Below are 23,750 nucleotides of genomic sequence, written 5' to 3'. Positions count from 1 at the left end.
CTTCCATACGGTTTACTCTCGATGAATCGAAATAGGAGTAGCGGTGTCTCGGACGCGGAAATCTTGGAAAACGCGTTGAAAGAGTATCAACAACATAAGGTCTCGGGGCCCTTCAATTACTTTGGCATTTGGAAAGACCACTTGAGGTTTCACCCAAAATGGGGCCTGGTTTTGGATGCCGAAGCCGAAGGTGGTCCGCGTAATAAATCGTCAAAAACATCGTCTTCGGTTGATCCAGACACGCCCCGTTCCGACGCTCGAAACTTCAACCTAAGCGATAATGAAGCCGTGAATACTACCGAGATGCGTCGGTCGGGGAGTAGAAGAACCAAGGGCAATGGAAAGGGGAAAGGGGTCGCTTCGTCGTAATTTGGATAGCTAACCCTGACTTAACGATTAAATTTAATGGGTTAGTAATTTGGATGTAATTAACAAGAACAGGGAAACGAGAAGTGTCCATATACAAAAATTAAACTTTTTGGATTAAATTTGCATTATGTACCAAAACACAAGAAAGAAAATGGCACTTTACTCTTATAAGTATAAACTAATCATCATGTTCAGAAAACAATATACAAGTAATTAAATAAAACAAGAGTACAATTAAATACGCCTGTCCCGCGATTTCCTCGATCTGCTCGCTATTTTAACTCTAACATTCTTATGGTCTGTATTTGAATCTTAAATCAATTTCTTGGTTTTAGCGCTGTTCTATTTTCTAAGCCCACCTATATATAAACATTTGTGTAAGATTCATTATTAGTAAAATAATCACAATTATAATGGATCTATGTCTTGGAACCCATAAAGTCTATTATGATATGTATTTTAATACCTCTTGGGTTTAGCATTGTTCTATATTTTAAGAAAACACCACTCCCATGATAGCCGGTAATCACGCATACTCAATAATTTTGATTCAGATGCTCTTTATCATTAGTCGATCTTTATCCTTTTTTTTATTGCAATGCATACCCTTTTGTCCCCAGCCCTTCATAAACTTTTTTCAAACAATTGTCTTCTTATTACACGCTCTACTGATTCTTTACTATCTAATCAGTTCAAATAAATTTTCTCCACTACTAAAGATTTCGCTTCATTCGGTCCATCAAGCTTACAATCAATGGCATCTACTTCATCTTCATTAGTTCAAAAGAACTTTAAGTACGATGTCTTTTTAAGTTTCAGGGGTGAAGACACCCGCAAGAACTTTGTTGATCATCTCTATATTGCTCTTCAGCAGAAAGGCATTATAACTTACAAAGATGATGCAAAAATAGAGAAAGGGGAAAGGATTGGTGATCAACTCGTCAGATCCATTGAAGAGTCCAGATTTCAAATTGTTGTTTTCTCTAAGAACTATGCATCTTCATCATGGTGCTTAGATGAGCTTGTCAAGATTATGGAGTGCCAGAAGACGAAGGAGCAGACTGCTTACCCCATTTTCTATGATGTGGAACCCACAGAAATACGCAACCAAAGCGGGGCAGTTGGACAAGCCTTTGCAAAACACGTAGAGAAAGAGGCTGCTGGGAGGTGGAGAGATGCTCTCAAAGAAGCAGCAGGTCTGGCTGGGTGGGAATTGAAGAACACCGTTGATGGGTAATTTTGTCAGCTTATATCTTTTGTTATGTTTTCTTTTAATTTGTTGATAGATTGACCTGGAACATGATTATATCACTATACTACTGGTTCATATATGATTGTGTCTGATTGAAACTAATTGAAAACACAGGCATGAAGCAAAATTCATCCAAAAAATTGTTAAAGATATTTCACTAAAGCCACATTTCATCAATTTGAGCATTGATGAAAAGTTAGTAGGCATGGATACCCGGGTAAATAGTGTAGTTTCATTTTTAGAGATAGATTCTGATGATGTTCGTATAATAGGGATCAAGGGGATGGGAGGTGGTGGGAAGACCACTTTAGCCAGAGCTGTTTTTGACCACATATCCAACTGGTTCGAGGGTAAAAGTTTTGTTGAGAATGTGAGAGAAGTTTCAAAAGGTTTAGGTTTGAAGGAATTGCTAAAACAGGTCCTTTCAGATGTGTTAAATGATCAAAGCATAGTTGTAGCAGGTGTTCCTGATGGGAAATATAAGATGAAAAAGATGATGCCTAGTAGAAAGGCTCTTGTTGTTTTAGATGATGTGGATGATATAAACCAGCTTGAGGTGTTAGTTGGTGAGCTCACTTGGTTTAAGCCAGGAAGTAGAATCATTATCACAACAAGAGATCGGCAAGTGCTGGTAGCACATGGAGTGAACATTATTCATGATGTCAATCTGTTATCATATGAGGAAGCTATCTGCCTCTTCAGTAGGTATGCATTTAAGAGGGATATTCCTAATCAAGGGTATGAAGAGCTTACAAGAAAAGTTATATGTTATGCTGCTGGCCTTCCTTTGACAATTAAAGCTTTGGGTTCACATCTTTGTGGTAGAAGTGAGAGTGAATGGGTAGATGCCTTAGAAAGACTAAAAACAATTCCTGAATATCAAACTTTAAAAATATTGGAGCTAAGCTATAATGCTCTAGAGAAAGATCAGAAAGAAATATTCTTAGATGCTGTATGCATACTGAAAGGTGTAGAGAAATGCAAAGTAATAAGAATACTTGAAAGTTGTGGGTATAATGCTCAAATTGGTTTAAGTATTCTTGAGCAGAAATCTTTGATAGCTTTCAAATACCGTTGTTTGGGCTTCCATGACCATATAGAAGAAATGGGCTGGAATATTGTTCGGCGTTTGCACCCTAATGAGCCTAGCACATATAGTCGATTATGGAATAAAGAGGACATTGAAAAAGTATTGTTTAACAAATTGGTAAGTTTCAAGTTTATATGAATGGTAGAAAACTAGAACATTTTTATTCATTGAAACAAGTTTTCATCTGAAAATTTAATTTAATTTTATTTTATTTTAAGGGTAATGAGGCGACAAGAAGTATAAGAATGCACTTTAATGTTGACCCTAGAATTATTGGGGAAGGTCTTAGAAATCTGAATGAACTTAGATTACTATATGTGCTTGATGGATATGGAAAACGGGAAGATAAAACACCTAACATATACTTACCAGATTCTTTACAATCTCTACTTTGGCGTGGATTCCCTTTTCGGTATTTTGGTAAATCATTGAAAGCAAACAAGCTTGTTACCCTTGGATTGTGGTGGAGCAGTATTTTTCAACCTTGGGAAGTGAGAGAAAGAGAGGTAATATAATAGCTATAGCTAGGTAGTTTTTGCATATAATGCGTATAATGTTATATTTTTTTTCATTATATTGATATTCATAAACTCTTCCTTATGACAGGTTCTTTATAAGCTTAAATTCCTCAACCTCAGTTATTCAAGCTTAATAACCTTTGACCTTAGGGTGACTCCACATCTCGAAGTGCTAGATCTTGAAGGATGTCACGACTTAGTAGAACTCCGTATGCCCGTTGAATGTCCGAACCTCAAATTCCTCAACCTGAGTTATTCTAAGGTGAGTTACCTTAACCTTGGGCGGACTCCACATCTTGAGGGATTATATCTTGAAAAATGTTCTTATCTTCAAGAAATTCACGCTTCGGTGGGATGTCTAAAAAACCTTGTCAACTTTCGGTTAGATCATGGCTTAAATTTTGCATCTTTTGACTATAACAAAGAGCATAAATCAGCTAATCTTGATTCTGTAGTTACATGTAATATACGTGTAGATTGCGTTGATATGTGCCTAGTCCATCCTAACAATAATTTGCGTAGGTTCAGGTTTACATGTGAATATGATGAACCTAGATCCTCATGGAGTGGAAATTTTGAGAAACTTATTTCTTTTGGTCCATGTGTTTGCGAAAACCTTGAGTATATTTTAGAAACTATTTGTGGTTTACAACATTTAAGAGAGCTTAAACTTGAAGGAAGTATTCCTCGGGATCTGTGGCGGTTAGAAAGTCTAGAGAAGCTATCTTTGAAGGAGCAACCGTTTCATCAGTTTCCGGATAGCATTTGTATGTTGGAACATCTAAAATCACTTCAACTTAATTCTTCTTTTGCTCTTGAACAGTTGCCTGAGAACATATGCAGATTAGAGTGTTTAGAGGACTTAACCATATGGTGTTGCGCATTCTTACGAGAAATTCCGAACAGCATATGTAAGTTGAAATATTTAAAACGTTTACGTCTCACCTATTGTTATGATATTAAGAAATTGCCAGAGGAACTTGGGAATTTAGAATGTTTGAAAGAGTTAAATATAGAAGGTTCGGGCATAAGTTGTCTTCCACAGAGCATCTATCAATTGAAAGGCCTGCATATTTATGGGTCCAGAAAGCAGCTTCAGTCCTATGGTTTTACATCCACAAAACAATTCGTTAAGGACATCTACTGGGTAGAGCTGTGAGTAAGATAGGCACTCACAACCTGAGTATCTCAGTCCAAATAGCTACACACAATTTTTTTTTATATTGTTAATCGCTACTCTTTTCTGTTTTGATTCCAAATCAAAGCGAGCTCGATTGTTTGGTTTTGATGTGTTTGTTATGATACTAGAAAAAATAGCTTGGGAACCTCTATATATTTCTTATCACAAATTCTGTCAAAAACTTATTCAGGTTATACTTACAATCAATTTAGAATTAATCATTAATGCTTAAATTCAATGATGATGTATGTTTAATTTGCTGACTATGAGATTGAATTGAATCAAAATCTAAATATCTAAATGATGATTTATGTTTAACGATGATGTTTTTTTACACTGGTTATTTAAGGCTGAATTGAATCATATTCTACATATTTATATCGTATTTAATTTATGCACACCGCATTCTTGACGAAATGATTGTGTGTGAATTTTCATCTTCAAATCAGAATTTTCAAAATTTTGTTTTTTAGATCGTGTGACCTGCAAAGGAAATCGATGAAGGATTTCATTTTATTACCTTTCTCTGTACTTTATTACTATTATTCGACCCTTATTAATTTGTTTCGTTTTCTGTTTTATTAGAGAACTGGAGTTCCTTAACTCGTATCCAATTAAAAGTTATTTGACAGTCGTATCATATTGGATTGTACTATTGTTAAGTATCGCATGGGCCCACCTTAAACCTAGGGTTTACATATCATCTATATATATCTACCTATATAATAAAAGAGTGGAGTTTCCACAAAATTCTTCATTTAGTTTTCACCAAAATTCTTCAAATTGTCACATGACATTTTCTAACTTTTTTTCATAATTATTTTAAAGAAATCATACTTTTAACAAAACATCCATTCTCTTTAACAAACATTATTAGAAAAACCTAAAGGACAGTTTGGGTAAATTTGGTTTACAAAACAAAAGATTGTTTTGGGAACTTAAAGATGATTATTAATATTTTTTTATTATATCTCATGGTATCATAATTACTTAACACTAAACATAACATAATGTACATAATTCCCCAATTTATGTAACATATCAAGATTTATGGTGTCTTATATATTTAAACGTAACTAATGGCATATGTATTGATTATACCCATATTACCGGTATTTCAAAATGAAATCACTCTTGTAATTATTTACCATAATATAGTTACAACAATTAAGGATTTAAATTTCAGTTCTCATTTTCAAAATCCTTTCCATTATATTTGAATATGAATTTATAGCTACGTAAAGTAAAGATTTAAGCTTTCTTGCATACGTATTGTATTTTCCGTTGTCATTATTTTTTGTTGTTTATTGTGTGCGGACATGCTTCTTGGATTGTTGCAAGGGCAACAAAATATATATGTAAAAAACTTATACATCTTCTGTCATCTTTATAATAGACGATGAGATATAATTTGGCCTGTGCATACTGTATTTGTATTTTGGTTGTATCTTATTAATTTTGGTTGCATCATGAGTGGTGATATGGGCTATGGCCTTTGTTTTACTTAAATCATAGAGAAAATTACTGTTTACGTCCCTGTGGTTTTAGGGAGGAGGCACAATGAGTCCCCAAAAGAAAATTTGAATTGGTTGAGTTTATGTGGGTTCAAAAATGAACTATTTGAGTCTATGCTGTTACTTAACTATGTTAGCATTTTACTTATATATATATATATATATATATATATACATTGTCACTCTGAGTCCTTGAACTTTCATAATTGGTCACTTTGAGTCCCTTTCACCTTTTAACAAAAATAAATAAACTTTACCAATTTTTTTAACAAAAATAAACAAACCGAACCACCTTTTCAACAAATTAATGAACTGAACTAGTTTTTAATAAAAATAAACTGACCAAACTAACTTTTTAACCAAACTAAACGAACCGAATCATTTTTTTAACAAGTAGTTCATTTCGTTTAACAAAAATAAACGAATCAAACTTCTTTTTTAACAAAAATAAGCGACCAAACTTGTTTTTTTAAGAAAAATAAACGAATCAAACTATCTTTCTAACAAAAATAAACGAACCAAACTTGTTTTTTTAACAAAAATAAACAAACCAAACTTATCTTTTAACAAAAATAAATGAATCGATCTACTTTTTTTCTACTAAACTAAACGAACCGAACCACTTTTTTTAACAAGCAGTTTAGTTCATTTATTTAACAAAAATAAACGGATCCAACTACATTTGAACTAAACAAAAAAAACGAATCAAACTTATTTTTGAACAAAGATAAACTAAACGAACTACTTTTTTGACAAAAAGAAATTAACTGGACAACTTTTTTAACAAAAAGAAAGCACGGAAATACTTTTTTTTAATACAATTAAACAAAACGAACTACTTTTTTTAATAAACTAAACAAACTGAACAATTCACTTAAACAAAAACAAACATAGAATTACTTTAAAAAAAACGAACCAAACTTATTTTTAACAAAAATAAAAGAACAGATCGAACTACTTTTTTTTACCAAAAATAAATGAACCAAAATTTTTTTAAACATTAATAAGTTAACCAAACTTATTTTTAACAAAAATATCGTCGTAGCTTGTGCTAAGGTGGAGTGGGAGTGTGATTTGATTGCTTATTTTAGAAGTAGTTACGTTCGTTTAGTTAAATAAGAATTAGTAAAAAAATTGTTTGTTTATTTTCTCTAAAAAGTTACTTCGATCCTTTATTTTTGTTAAAAAAGTAGTGTGGTTCGCTTATTTTCATTAACATGTAGTTCGGTTCGTATTTCTGGTAAAAAAAGTCTGGTTCATCTATTTTTGTTAAAAAAAATTAGTTTAGTTCGTTTTTTTAAGCTTTTTTTTGTTTTTGTTAAAAAAAGTTCGATTCATTTATTTTTTGTTGAATATGGCTTGATTGATTATAGTTTGGAGGTTAATTATGTAATTTGGAGGTATTTTTTAAAGATGGACTAAAACTAAGCAATTACTTAACCACAAGGACTCATGGATCATAAAAAAGGGTAAACTAGTAATTTTAGATCTGGCAGGGACTCAAATGGTTCAATTTTGAAACCATAGGAACTCAACCCGTTCATGTTTTCTTTTGAGGACTCATTGTGCCTCCACCTTGAAACCACAGGGACGCAAACAGTCATTTTCTCTAAATCATATTGAGGTGTAAAGTGGTAGCATGTTTGCTTCCCTTTTCATAATTCTTTGTTGATGTTTTTTTTAGATTTTTGGATGTTTGAATGTTGAATATGAGCTGATAATCATGTATTTCATTAACAAAGGGTGCCATTTAGAAGTTTTATGCAATTTTGATCACTACAGCAAATCAACAATTGTTTTATAGTTGTTAAATACTTTTTTTTTCTAACTATTTCAATTGGCGATTAACATTTAGACAAATTTTTAGAATGTGTACATTTTGGCAATTAACTTACAAATAGGGGTGTTAATCGGGTTAGCCCGATCGGGTTTCGGGTTAATCGGGTCGGGTTAGTCGGGTTTTCCTTAAAAAATATCTAACCCGAAACCCGACCCTATTAAGGTTCGGGTTAGTCGGGTTTGGGTTATTCGGGTTTCGGGGTTTTCGGGTCGGGTTAGTCGGGTTAATCGGGTTAACCATGTTACTTTATAACTTTAAGTTGTTTTATGTATTTGTAACTTGTAGGTTGCAAAATTTCTCATTCCACTTAATTTTCAATATCTTTTACAAGTAATTATCTTATAATTGCACATATAAACGTGTAAATGAACCGAACGAACATGAACAAAGGCGTTCGTATTCTTTCATTTAACTTTTAACGAACACGAACACTTAATCGAACAAATATTTGTGTTCATGATCATTCATTTAAAATCAAACGAAGAATTCACGAACATAAATGAACATAATTAAACAAAGATAAACGAACATGAAGGAACATATATGTACATACATTAACGAACACAAACATACATTAACAAACATAAATGAACACATTTAAATAAACACAAACAAACAAATATAAAACATATTAGGGTGATATAATTACTAAATGCAAATAATATTTAATAATTTTCTATTAATATGTAAACGAACATGAACGAACGTAAACAAACTTAAATGAACGATCATAAACAAACATTCACAAACATAGATGAACGAGTGAAATATGTGTTCATGCTCGTTCGTTTATTTAAATGAACACAACATAAATGAAACATTATTGCCTTTATAGTGCTTATTTAACCTTTTAATCATTGTATATAAAGTTAAGTATCGCTACTAATCGGGCTATTCGGGTTAACCCGAAACCCGACTTTTTCCCAAAAATGAACCCGAAACCTGACCCTATTAACAATTCGGGTTATTCGGGTTGACCCGAATAACCCAATTAATACTTTTTTTTACCCGATTTAACCCGACCCGAATTTGCTTATTCGTGTTCGGGTCGGGTCGGGTTAATCGAATTCGGGTATTTTGGACACCCCTACTTACAAATATGACGTCTTTTTATATGATCTTTTATTAATTTCGGATTTTTATTATATGATTTTGTTGAACTGGGTATTTTTTACATGATTTTTGTTGATGTTTTCAGATTAAAAAAAAAGTTTTGTAAAAACGTTTGTTAACTACTACAAAATACTTATGTTTAATTTTATTAAATTAATACTAATGTTGAAGTTTATTAAGACACAAGGTTGATTGGTTATAAGTTAGAATTTAGAATTAGGCAGGTTGTTAATAATGAACTTTTCAAATATGGATAATAAAAGAGTCTTTGCCTCAATTTAGAATGGTTAAATTAAGGGTTAAAATCCGTTTAAAATTTCAATTGCAACAAAAAGAAGAAAACAAGAAGATTTCTTTTCAAATTTTGATAATAAAAAGTCTTTGCATCATTTTAGAATTGTTAAATCAAGGGTTCAAATGCATCCAAAATTTTAATTACACAAATAAGAAAAAAAAAAGAAGTTAAGTGACTTATGAATAGTATTTTTGTTTTCATGTTTCACATTTTGCTAATTATTTATACTATTCTTTTTTGCTATTTTGTTTTATTACAAACCTGTGTATTACACGAGTTCTAACCTAGTATCTATATTACATTATAACTAGTAAGAGTGCCCGCGCGTTGCGGCGGGGACACATTTATGATTCAGTTCGTAGCGGCTCGTGTTACGGACATCTTCGATAGTAATACTTGGTTTCTGTATACAGCCCGCGCTTCGCAGCGAGGTCGTATAAGGATGTTAGCGATGACATATGTGTTACTTGTCATATTCGTTGGACCAACTGGATTGGTCAAACCAAATTCAAGAACCGGATAAGTTATAAATATTTGTTTATTATTTGATATATAAATATATATTTATGAACCGTTAACTAAGATAATACCATAAACTTTATTTATAATAAAAATAATTGGAAGCATTATTACCTCACACATATATGCACCACAAAAATGACAAGTTCGGTGGTATGAATCATATGCGAGACCAAAATGATATACAACAATGCATCAAGTACCAGGCAACAATTAAAAAACTAATAACACCAAAAGGACAACCCCAGTTGAGTAGGACATATGCTCTGACAGAAGCCACAACAAATTTCCAGCTCTACAGCCAATGGCTTCCTTTGCCCCAGATGAAGATGAAGGTCATAAGATAATCAGGCAACTGGTGTGTACCTATATAACACCAAACATGAGTAATTATTAAAGCACAATTTAATTTGAATTAATCTTATATTTACTTAGATACTAAATAATTATTCATTCAACTTATATAACAATCGTAAAAAAAATGACAAAATCTAAATAAAATGATTTAGGAAGTTTTATGCATTAGATATGCAACTTGGGCAGCTTTTGGCCCGATACCCTTTTTACCAGATTTTAAAAAAAAGTTACTTGTTTAAACCGCTATGATAAATAAACCTCACAAACCCTTCGTAAGTAAATGGGTCGAGATTGTAACATTCTTTATTAAGAAGTAGAAAACAAGCCTTTTTTTGAAGTTTTTCTTATGATTAGTGTCAACTATGATCAATAATTTTCCTTCAATAATAAAATAAAATTTTAACAGAATGGTTAAGTGAGTTTTATGCATTACAAGTGCATCTTGGGCCACATTTGACCCGATTATTTTAATACTTTCATTTGAAATTTTTTAAAGTTTTGCCCATTAAGAGATTAAGCATACATGTATCGACCCAATTATAATTAAATGGGTCAAAACCGTAATGTACCTTTTACAAAAGTTACATACTTGCCTGTAGGTAAGAAGGGGCAAAGTGCGGTCGGTTAACAAGCCATTTTGAAGTTTTTCTCGTAATTCTCAAGACCAAGTCTAGACATCATGGATTAGTTTCACTGTACAACACAACGTCAACTGACAGCTTTGAGAGCTTCTCCCCGACCTGCACAACGGGTAAAAAAGGATTTTTAATTTACCCTTAGATATCAAAAAACCGATGCCATGGCTTTGAATCATAATAATGATCATAATCACCTTGAAGAGTCCACCCTGAATAAGTGCAAAGAAAACACCCTATTTGAAGACATTAGCATCCGGATCAGGACACTCCATGCCACTGTACAAATATTGTACCAACAAGAAAACATTAAATGACACTTGACCCCCTAACTGTAAGTACTTAAAATTGGATCACTCAAAGCTCGAATCAAGCCAAGGTTAAACAAGCTTGAGCCAAAACCAAAAAGTAAGCTCATGTAATAACCGAGCCTGACCCGAGCTTCAATTATCGAACTCAAGTAGGCTAGAGAGCCTGATGAGCCTACTATATTTCAGTTTTAAATTTTAAGTAATTTAACCCAGGCATGTTTACTAAAGTAAACATCAATACTACTATTCTAAATAAATGAAAGCGACATTAAAATTTCACTAATATACCCACGATGGGTCGTTGCTTTTGATGATACAATTATTGCATTAGTATTCTAGAACAAACACCGCCATCCCAAGGACAATTAGATGCAGATTGCAGTCCTTTCTGTTGAAACTGTTTTCTTAGTTGAAGTTGTTGTGGTTCCTGGATCAAGTGGGCGTATTGGACAGGTGGTAGAAACTGCAACATCATCTGGTGTTGTTGTTGTCTTAATCTTTGTGCATGTTGCTTTTATGACCAGTTTCAGCATGCGCTGTTGTGAGTCGCATTACCCAACTCACCCGTCAAAATGCCTCTATAAGTTAATTGAAAACAGTTTTATATAATGACTATTCTACCCCTATTGTACCCGTTCATGTTTCTTGATACATTAGCGGTCATGTGTTAGATCAGACCATATATTAAATAATCTTGCCCACTAACATACAAGCCAATTGTAGACAAAGGCCTATGACAAGCAGATTATAGTCATGTGAACTAAACTCTTGATTTTCTTCTGTATGTATCTATAGGAAAATGTTTAGGCGTGATTTATTTGGTTTTCCTATTATGTAAAATCAATTTTTAATAGTCTAAAATTTTGAAATTCTGGACTTTAGGAAAGATATTCAATCTACATTATGCAATTCAAACATTGCACTTACCGGACTACCTGTGTGTCCTCTTCCCAATGGCAATCAAGATAAAATTGAAATTATATTAAATAAAAGCTATCTCCAAATGAAATCAATAAATGTGGTATTCAGTTATTTATACCTTGTCAATCTCATCAATAAGAACAAGAGGATTTGCAGTTCCCACACTTTTCAAACACTGCACCATTACAATTACAAGCGGTTTAATATTTCATCTACATTTGTTAATAGGTAAGAGAAGCAGTTCTAAAAGTGCCAAGCTCGAGCCCGAGCTCTCTTAAACTAAAACGAACCAAGCCTAAACAGATTGGTAAAACGATTTTGCTGATGAATATTGAGCAACGGTCATTTAACAAATGGGTTCGAGCCGAAGCATCACATGTTGAGCTCGAGCCAAATTAAGCTTCACATATTGAGCTCAAGCCGGCTGGCAAGCCTAGACAAGCCTTTTATTTACATATTTTTTTATTTAACATATTATTATAGTAACTATTATTATATTTAAATGTATGAAAATAAATGTATATTGTGTTATATATAATATATAAAAGTTATAATTATAGATATATGTAAATAACTATGAAAAATAATAAAAATAATTTAATAATAAATGAGTTGAAAGGGTGCCAGCCTTGAAGAACTTTACATTTTTGTTTCTTCACATGAGGAATTAAGACCCAACCAGTTTACCGCGGTAAACAAATTCAAATTTACCGATCAATTTGATTGCAACCATCTATTGAATGCTTCAATTGATCAAACCTTGCAATGAAGATTCGCTTCAATTACCTACTATATGTTTGCTATGGATATCAAGATCATTATATTTTCACACCACATGTTTGTTATAATCTTATGTGAATTTTGCCTAATAATCTTTCTTTGTTTTGCACACATTGTTGATCGATTCGTATTAAAGAAATCAACAGATTAAAGAAGTCCGCTAAATCGCAAGTATGTAAGTTTTGCTTCTTTCAAATACTGTCTTTCATTAATTACAATAGTGCTAAACATCATCGTCTTATTATTACTGGCACGAAGATGATAATTTTGTATTTGTCAATTGTCATTCTTTGTTTGTGTTGTATTTGGTGTTCTGTATTTGAGCATCTTCGGTGTTTTGTATGAGTCTCGTTTGTTGTCATTTTTTGTATTACTTTGATGCCATTAGAAATATAGTTTTGGGTCATAACAATGTGGGTTCTCAGTACATAATTTTTTCAATTCATCTGGTTCTGGTACTTATTTATTTTACATGAGGGTGGTTTTGATTAGCCTAATTGCCTTTCTAAACTGTGATATTGATTATGCCTTGTTTGTAAGTTTATAATTAGAGTAGAATCTGGACTTTGATTAGAGTTATTACGATTGATAGAAACTAATGTCAACCAAAAATACAGTTGAAACATTGATGTAACCGAAAGTCGATAAAAAAACCGACTGTGAAACCAAACTGATACAATTTGAATGGTTTCACAGGTTTAAATCGAACCAGATAACCTCTACATGTTATTATTACTATTCCTGTTATTAAACAGGCCAACCCGAACACGGCCGGCATAACGGTAATGTTTTGCTTCAGTTGGAAATTTGAAATAAGTTTACGGAGTGAGTCTGACGCCTGGGTAGGTTTTGTATTAGTCCGTTTTCATTATGTCTGAGTAAATTTGTCTTAGTCGCATATCTTTTTGCTTTGGGTTTTGCATGATTTTTTTTTTTTATAAAATTACTACTTTCAAATTTGTAACAATATGTTAGAATATAATACTCTTCATATCTTAAGTAAATTTCTAAACTCACTGTCATTTGAAAGATACTAGGTTTCAACTAAAAAAGCTTTTGAATGTAAGGATCTCTTTGAGGTTATACCTGTCTACCATGCTCATGTTTAACCAACCATTTTCACCAATCATAATTAATTACATGTGCATTAGGTTTTAATATACATTTGCCATACATTAATCTGCATATGTGATATGCCATGTGAATTGCAAAGATTGTGTCTATGCATTAGTGAACATATTGGTTTTATTAATTTAAAAGGGAGAATTAGTTTTCAAAGACATGGTTATTTTTTTGGCAGATTAGGTCTGCAAAATGGACTTGTAATGTGCTATTGGGTCAGTTAACAGGTCCAAACTGTCCGCTTCGGTTAACGGGTCAAATCTACCTGGGTTGGTTAACGGCTGAAAGGTAGTTGCCAAGCATAACAGGTCAAAACTGCCTGAATCGGCTAATGGTTCAACACTGGCTAGCTCAGTAGCTCACCTAACGGTAAGAATGAATAAAGATGAATAAGTTGTTTCTTTTAGTACTTACCCTTTGTAGATTCATAGTTCTTTGGTGGTGGTGCTTTGGTTGTTATGGGCGTTGAGATTGGAGCCGGAACCAAAAAATGTTGCTGCTGCTGAGATGGCCGGTTAACAATGACTTTTTTTCGTCGCTTTGTCCATTTCTTAACAATGACTTTTTTCGTCACTTTGTCCATTTCTTTGAGAATGGGTGGAGGTTTTGACGTTTTCCTTCTAAGTTTGTCAAATTGCATTAGCATTTTGTCATTGACATGTAATTCTTTGTTAATTATCAGGCTACAAATCAAAATAACCAAGACGAGCGACTTCTTTCTATCTCCAGTTTTGTACAGGTAATGTTAATATGTTATCAAATTTCAGTTTTGGCTCAAATTGTAACATATTATGGACATGGTTAGGGTTTTTTTTTAAAACCGAATTTAGTCGATTAAATACCAAAATCTATAAACCAATCCATTGTAAGCTTAGGAAGCTTTGGACAACTGAGTTCACTCACTGTCTTCCGAATCTAACACTATAAGTTTTCATTGTGTAGGTAAATTGTCATATTTAACAATCTAGAATTCATTACAACACCTGGACTTTTAACAGCTTACTGTTAGCTTAAAAGTTTTTATCTGAAAAGCTAATAAAAAGGTGACTGCAATTACGACACTAGATTTTAGTTTTTTTTAATTATACTAACTGATTTCTCTTCTTTGAAGAAACCATCGAGGCATCGAGTGATGGCGCTGAAAAGGTTCTCAACGGTTACGCCAAACGACATTGCTCACCCATTCATATTAAGCTTTTTATGAGACAACAAAGGTATATGGTGAATCTGTCTCATTTTGGTTTAGTAAACTGTCCAGAGATTAAAACATTAATTATTTTTTTTGGACTTTTCTTTCTTTTTTTTCGCATTTAAACGAAGCAGCATGAGATGTTGTAAATTGTTGACACAGGTTAAGATGCCTAGGTTCTTTTTTTCAAAGAATTAACTGTAACGCATGTACTACTTGATGTATGTCACATCATTAAAATTCATTATGGCAGCCCACTATTGATCTATTTACCGGTTTACATGATTTTTGGCTAATTATTTATTCGACTTAACATGTACGACCTGTTATCGATAGTAAAGAAGTCAAAATTGCCGTTTTTTCTATATTTGACCGGTGAATGTTATATGAAAAAGGTTTAGTTGACTCATAAATATGAAGAGATTTACAAGGTTTTTTATACCTGTTACATTAAAAGGTAAAAAATAGAGTAAATTGCACTTTTTTTGGTTGATTGCTTCCAGATTGTTGTTTTAAAGCTCCAGCATATGGTTGTGTTGGCATTTTTTGTCGGTTGTCAAAAAGTCTTTCATGCGCTACATATAATATGTTTAACGTCTACAACACCCAACCCTGCATTAGTAGTTCAGGAAAAAACGCAACGAATCATGAGCCACCGAGTTTGAAAATTACATACCGATCTATTTAACTTTCGGTTTTACCCATCCAGTTTTTTTTATCTATGTTTTTCTATATAAAGTCGGCTAACTCTGTTTACATGGCCAGATTTTATTAAATAATAAGATACTAAAGGATCTTGTGCCAAAAAAAAAATTGATACAAATTCCAAATTGCTGATTGTGGCCCTTAATGTAGTTTTCCGTTTCACAACTTAAATCCATTGAAAGTTGTTATTGTTAATTCCTATATTAATTTATTAGCGCTTAGTTTAAAAGGGCGTACCCGCCCAAAAGCAGTACCATAACGACCCACCCCCTATCAACCAAATCCCCATTGTGTCCCCGTCGTAATGCGCGAGCTCTCCTACTAGATACAAATACAGTTTGGCTGAACCAACCTTTACTAAGGATATACCACGTAACTAATGCATTATCGCAGTATCGCTAACACCCTTATACAACCCCGCCGCAACGTGCGGGCTCCTCCGCTAGTGTGTATATATATATATATATATATATATATATATATATATATATATAACAACCTTAGGTACTCTTCATAGCCCTAGCTTCCACCACCGAGTTCAAAACCTAGACACAGCGGCCATTGCCGCCGCCCTATCCCACCTTTGATTTCAGTTTTCGTTTCTTCTTTTCCATTTCAGTTTTGCTTCAAATAAAGCTTTGTTAAAAGTTATCCTAAATACTTTTGTAGGTCCTATGGACGGATCAAACAACACAAAGACTAGTCTACTTGGATCAATCTCAACACTAGATAGCGGAAATCACTAGTGAGAAATCGGGATCTCGAATCTTGTTTGGTTTGTTTATTACCGTGAGGGAAGAGAGAAAGGAGAGGGAGAGAGTTTGTAGATAAGGATAAGGTTGTGTTTGCATGAGACACACACACTATTTATAGTGTGTGTTCTCATGCACCATTATTGTATTATAACGGCCCAATGGGCTTCATATTACAAGGCCTCGGGCCCGTACATACAAAAAAATGACAATCTGACTAGCTAACTAACATAAACGTTAAAGTAAAAATAAATGCAAAAGACTAATAACAAAATGGGCATTACAATCTCCCTCTAGTCTTTAGTATTTAATCTGTTAGCTCGTGTCTTCAATCGGAGTCAGACTCGTATTCAAACACCTCGCCATGATCAAATGGTTGTTGTTCAACAAGAAGGCGAACAAACTTGTTGAACTTATTGATGATTGCATTCGTACAATCACGACGAACGTCTTCAACAGTGCACAGGGGTGACTCGTAAAGCTTGAGTAAGTCAGCCTTGCAGAAACCCTCCAACTCGTGCTCTTGGAAAAAGCGGAGGCTATGCATGTTGTCAAATTGAATGATCACCTCGTCTTTCTTGTTGTCGAATTCCCATAACACAAAGTCATAAAGAAAGTCGCCATCAAAGGGCATTCCGTGCATAATAGGTTCTCCATGATCGTCGGCCATCTTGTATCTCCATCCCTTTGTCTTCTTTCCGGTAACGGGATTGACTTCCTTTGACTTAAACCAACCTTCCACCTTGCTTTCCTCTTCGTCTCCACCCACTGTCCTCCTGAAGTAGTTCATATCGAATATGGACAGGGTGTGCATATCTCCATAAGAAAGGTATGTCAGGACGTCATTAGCACGTCGGATAGCCCAACTTTTGCTATCTTTGTGCCATCATGTGTAGAGGATAGGGAGTCGTCATGATATGGCTTCAACCTCCATCTCAAGCTTGCCATTTTTCTCACACTGTAGTACTTGATGCATTTATTGTTCTTCTTTTGAGTAGTCCTAGCAGGAAGGGTGACAACATCAATCACCCTTTCCGAAGTATACGGATTTGGGGAGTAGTTTATTCCATCATCATTGTCACTTTTATTTTCTTCCCCAGCTCCTTGAACATGTTAACTGGTATCTGCAAAAGAACAAACGTCAAAAGCGGAGGCTATTTCAGCCTCAACTGCAACATCAGTGTCACGAGTCTTTTGAGCTTCAGTTGGCGGTTCTTGTTAACCCGTCTTATTTCCTCCAGTGACATTATCACCATCACTGTCATCATCGTCACTGCCACTTCCATCACGTAGCTCATCAAAACTATCGTACGTGTCATCTTCCTCGTCCTCCTTCTCAACATCATCATCATTCCCAACGTCATACGGGTCATCATCATCAGACTCGTCATTATCTTCATCATCACTATTTCATCCTTGAACCAACGGCTGTTGAACAACAAGAGCAATTGAAGTAGCAGCAAGAGCTACAACTGTAGCAGCTAGAGCACTCACTTGTGAAACCGATGTAGTTGCAACAAGAGCGGAAGTCATTGCACTGACCTTCCCATTTGAAATGGCAGTAGTAGCAACGAGTTTAGTACTCACGATGGTTCCAACAACCATCATCGGCTCTTCAACATTGGTACTCACATCGGTATCGCTTCCACCAGCTTCCTTTGTGGGAGCACTAGGGGAAGATTCCATGGGTTCTACCTTGAGTCTTTATTCTTTCGGCATCATAAAAAAGTCTAGCTAGCGCAGATCTTTTTCTGTTGCTGGGTTCGGTTCTTTGCTCATTGCTTTGCAGGAATCCCCTATAGGTTCTCATCAGGGGAGTCCTCAGATTCTCCACGTCTTGATCAGTCATCCGCATTACCTCCAAGACAGCAAGGTAATGGTTGACAAGGGACTCATGCACCAGATTTTGACCATCAATGAAGTCTTTGTGTTCTTCAATCTCTCCATCCAACGCCTCAATCCTCGAACTCAATCTAACACTTTCACCCTTCAACCAATCCATGTCCCTAGAAGAACTGGACCCACTCTCCAACAAACTGACCCTTGAACCCAGACACTCAAAATCCATCCATACATGATCAAGAGTAGAATCTAACTCCCTCCTAAAATTGTCTGCAAAGTTGGAGGAGGAAGGTAGATCGGTTTCTAGATGATAAACTCTTGATCGGAGTCGTTCAATTGCGTCATGTTGCTCAGCATTTCATAAAGAGTTTTGATTGATTAACTCTTGTTGATTGCTGATTCATTTTTTAAGATTATCGATCTAACCTTGTTGACTTTCAATCCGAGCTCTATCCAGATATCGGCTTTCTTCCAATTGAGCTACTCTATCGGCAAAAGCATCCCGCTACCTTGTTACCTGCTCTTTTATTGCTTGTTGGTCCTTGACAAACTTTACCAACAATAGTTCTCACCTCGCCCTGTTCTTTTGGCAGGCTTAGCAGTAGGAGAGACAACATGCTCTTCAGCAGCAAGCTTCATATTCACCCTTTTCGGTGTATCTGGATTGGGTGAATAGTTGATGCTGTCATCGTTGTCATCATTTATTTCCATGGCTTCCTTAACTGGTGACTCGGTACCTGCAACAGAACAAACGTTAAAAATAGAGGCGATTTCAGCATCCGTTTCATGTGTTTTTACAGCTTCTTTTGACAGTTCCTCATCACTCGCCTTATTTCCAGTGGCATCACCACTACCACTAGCATCACCATTACCACCACGAGGTTCATCAAAACTGTTATACTCGTGGTCATCATCATCATTGTTCTCATCATCATCATCTTCCTCATTCTCATCATCGTCACCATCATCATCTTCATCATCAGACTCGTCATTGTCATCATTGTTTCCATTTCCTCCACCACATTGAGCTACTTGTTGTTGTGGAACATATTCAATAAAAGCAGTTGTAAAGACAGCACTGACTTGTACACCAGTAGCGGGTGTAACAAGTGGTGAACTTGTGGAACTGACCTGCCCAGACGTAGTAGTAATTACAAGTTCAGTGCTCACAACAGGTTCAAAAGTAGTAGCAGTTTCATCAACTTCCTTCACACCTGATCCGCCTTCACCAGCATCCTTTCGAGGTTCACCCATGTATAGAAAACCGTGTAAGTTTCCTAGAGATCTGACTCTTTCGGAATCAGTGAACAGATTAGCAAGAGCAGTTTTTCATCTGTTGCTCTGCTCGGTGTAGGTTCCTGGACGGATCGTACACGGGATATCGCTAACAACGCAGGTGCGGAATCCCTGCGCAGGTAGTTACGAGTGTAGAGATAGAATCACACGAGCAATAAATCAACCACGTTATATTGATAACCGAACACGTGACTCACGGTCACTATTACAGAGAATAACACGTAACACCAATATGAAACACACTGAAACAAACCCTAAACGACCAACCACCAAACTGTTTCAGCGAAACAGTTTTATACACGACAACTTCGCCATTGGCGAAGTTGTCCATAACTTCGCTGATTCAACAAGTTCGCCATAGCGAACTTGATGACAACTTCGCGTAGTACAAAACAATCATAAACAAAACATAATTACATTACAGACTCGATTACAAATGCTAGACTATGAACTACTGACACACATGTACCAACACTCGGTCCTTGGCTCATTTGCACGCAGAAACCAACGAAAGGTCTCCATGAGATGCATTCTCATGTTATCCACGTCCTCATCAGTTAACCGCATTACCTCAATAACTACAAGGTAGCGGTTTACCAACGATTCATTAATGCGACCTTGAGAGTCGCGTTGATCCTCCATTTGACCTTCTAGCTGATCAATCATGCCACGCAGCCTCACACTCTCTCCCAACAACCTATTGACAACCCTGTTGTTTCCACCTTCCAACAACCTAACTCTTGAGACCAGTCGCTCAAAGTCAATCCAAACTTTATCAAGTGTGGAGTAAAGTTCCCTTAAAAAGTTGCTTGCGAAGTTAGAGGAGGAGGGAAGATCTATCTCTAGCTTGGATACCCTTGACTTAATTCTTTCAAGCCTATCTTATTGAACAACATTCCTCAAGGAATTTGGATTTATCAATTCCTTTTATTTATCAATTCCTACTGACTGTTGATTCTGGTATGCAACGAGTTGATCCAATATTTCTTTCTGACTTGCAATTCGTGCTTGAACCAAGTCTCATTGCTCTTGCAGAATAGCTAATTGATCAGCTAGAACATCGCATTGTCGAGTAATTTCTTGATTGATAGCTTGTTGATTCTTGATGAATTTGATTAACATAAGCTCACGCTTGGCTCTATTCTCGGTTGCTTCCTCCAATGCCTTAATCCTATCGAGGATAGGACCTTGAAACACTGGTGACTTCTTTGATTTGCCACTTGAGATTGGAGTTGCAGCTATGACATGGCTTCTATGGGTTGAGGGAGGAGTGGTTGATATGATTGAGTGTGGTGTACGTGGTTGGTATGGGTAGGGTTAGGGATAAGGTTGGGAATGATGTGGTTATGGCTAATGGTAAGTTGGTTGGCTCGGATGTGGTTTTATAGTTGAGGTGGTGTTTTCGGTTTGTATGGATGTGGTGAAAGTAGAAGACCAAAAGGTTGTGCTTCTAACTGGTGAAGTGAAAAGGTATTTTGGTGAGGTGACGGGTGCATTAGTCCTAGGGGAGGCCAAGGTTTCAGCTTGGGTGGTTATGGGAATGTTTTCAAACATAGATGGCATGGGCTCATCTAGTTGGGTTGGTGTGGTTTCAGGAGATGTGATGGGTTCGTCTCTCAGAGATGGAGTTTTTGGTTTGGGTTTTGGTTTGGTTTTTAGAATAATCCTAGTTTTTGGTTTGGTTTGGGGTTTGGGTTGTGATTTGTGTTTGGTTTTGGTTTTTGGTGAGGTCGAGGTTTGGTCTTTGGTGTACTTTATTTGTTTGGCTTTAAGGGCTTCTATGGTTTTGGCCAAAGTGGTGGGTGATCCTAATTGTGGGTCAGGCATGGTGGTGGTTTGTGGTGCGGTGGTTTGTGTGGCTAAGGTTGTTGGTGCTACGGATTCAGTAATCATAGCTGAAATCGAAGGAAAATGTACCTTTATGTTAGGCACTTTGGAAGGCGAAGACTTCTTCAAGCGTTTAAGTGGACGCTCTGGCTCGTTTTCTTCTTCCTCCTCCTCAGCAGCAGTAGCGGACTTCTTGGAGGATTCACCATTTTTCCTTTTACCCTTGTCATGCTTCTTCTTTGACCTTTGTTCCATAATGACGTCAACCTCCAGCTCAGTCTCAGTCTCAGCAGCCAGCTCATCAACAATCTCATCCTATTCCTCTTCTTCATCATCTCTTTCATCCTGACCATCATCATTATCATGGTCATCACCACTATCATCACCTTCCTCCTCTACCTCAGTCTCCTCACTATCAGTTTCAGTCTCAACAAACTGACCAAACTTAACTCCAGGCTCTTCACCTTTATACTTGTGCACACTTCTTCCATAAGGTTCAAGAATACCTTTCATAGTAGACTATCGAATCACCTTCACATGAAATGGCTCATTTGCTTCAACCGCATTTCCCTCGTTATCAACTTCATTCGTGTGGACAGGCTTGGGTGTGTCAGGATGAAAGTAGTCCAAGATCAACTGGATAAATCTAGGATGCATCATCCTTCTATTCTTGGCAAGTACATTCAATTGTATATACTTAAAGAACAGCTTCGAGTAATTGTACATCTTTTTGCGTGTCAAACACATCATCACCCAACCCAGTCTGCATTCAATTTGTCAAAGCCACCCTTTTGAGATGATAGGCAGTTTGCAACTATGTGAAATAGAATCTTCCAATAAACGGGCAGATGCTTCTTCTCATAAGTAGACCATTTTACCTCATACCCAATCTCCTCCAAAAACTCGGCAACTCTTCCTTGGTGAATGTAGTAAATGGGTCATTTGCATTATCTTTTATCTCCAAAAGCTTGTCAAATAACTTCCTCATTAACCACCACGTTCAGTCCATCTATCATTGAGGTGATTCTAGTACTGCCTTTCTTTGTCTTGCCTTGGTCCAGAACTGCTCTACCCATGAACTATGAACTTCAGGATCAGCAGATATGAGGATAGTGGACACTCTAGTAATCCCTTGATCATTGATATAAACACTTTATACTTTCTCTTCTTTTTGATTTCTTAGGAACAAGAGCTATTATGACCCTATAAGACACAAAAGAAAACATTAGTGTTGATAATTGAGTATTAAGTTAAAAACTATATACAAAAATAAACTAAGGATAAATTAGAAATAAAACAAACTTTACAAATTAATATACAAGTTTTGGACTTGAAACAGAAAACTGTCTAAGTATGAAGTATTCGAAACAAATGACCAAGTGTTTGACAGAAAAGTTCAAGTGTCAAGTATTCAAATCGAATGAGTTACAAAATACTTCCAAGGCACAAGCAATCGAATCGAATCAGGTTGAATCTCGAAGAAAATGAATCTTTGAGAAAATATTAAGTGTAATCTAATCGAATATTGAATCTGATCTAATCTAAATTAAATTAATCTAATCGAATTAGCATTCGATATGGTTGATTTAGAGATTAGATTAGACTAGATTCAATCTGAATCAATTTAAAATTTTTGCAAGTGTTGACCATTCGAATCGAATGGATCTTCTAATCGAATCGAATGACCATTCAATTGGATTAGATCATTCCAATATAATATAATTCTTATTCGATTTGAATGTCCTATATCTTTTACATTTCTGATTCTTTAATCGAATGGATATTCGATTACTCATGACTTAGATTCTTTAAGAGTATTTCTTTTCTAATCGAATGGTCATTCGATTAGATGGTCCTTGCAAATTTTTTGAGATTGTCTTTTCTAATCGAATGAGGATTCGATTACATGGTACTTGTCAAATTTCATGCTTGATTATATTTCAATCGAAAAGTCATTTATATCGAATATTCATTCGAATCGAATAGTTATTCGAATACTCAATCCTTTAACATTTTCTCAACACCACATATCTAATCAAATGTCCCAATCTATTATATCAGTCCATTCGATTCGAACAACCATTCGAATACAATACTTAAACTTCCAGAACATCACAAAATCAACCCTTTAACATGTTTCTGGGTTCATGTTCATCCATTATGAAGATCTGGGCAACATTAACCCACCTTCAAACTCATTTTCTGGGTTTATTAACCCCAATATGTCCGAAAACCCTAAAAATTACAAAAACTATATAAATCTTGACAAAAACTCAATTAAATCAACACATAAGGTCCTAATGATATCGAAAATAAGATTATA

At 35.2% G+C, this 23,750-nt stretch overlaps 1 protein-coding gene across 1 annotated transcript in view; it reads left to right on the top strand.

Annotated features, from left to right (window-relative positions):
• Window positions 1–1,121: 1,121 nt before the first annotated feature.
• LOC143570541 (TMV resistance protein N-like) overlaps window positions 1,122–23,750 on the top strand; it is a 109,646-nt gene continuing 87,017 nt past the window's right edge. Inside the window, exon 1 of the mRNA XM_077056169.1 lies at window positions 1,122–1,602. Within this exon, the coding sequence (XP_076912284.1) occupies window positions 1,124–1,602 (479 nt within the window). The 5' untranslated portion in view covers window positions 1,122–1,123. The remainder of the gene's footprint in view (window positions 1,603–23,750) is intronic.

The sequence above is a fragment of the Bidens hawaiensis genome, unplaced genomic scaffold, assembly GCF_021521415.1.
Source record: "Bidens hawaiensis isolate Kalapana, Puna unplaced genomic scaffold, B.hawaiensis_p1.1 tig00025005_1, whole genome shotgun sequence".
Taxonomy (NCBI): domain Eukaryota; kingdom Viridiplantae; phylum Streptophyta; class Magnoliopsida; order Asterales; family Asteraceae; genus Bidens; species Bidens hawaiensis.
The sequence above is the reverse complement of the archived record's forward strand: the minus strand, read 5'-3'. Positions and strand labels throughout refer to the sequence as shown.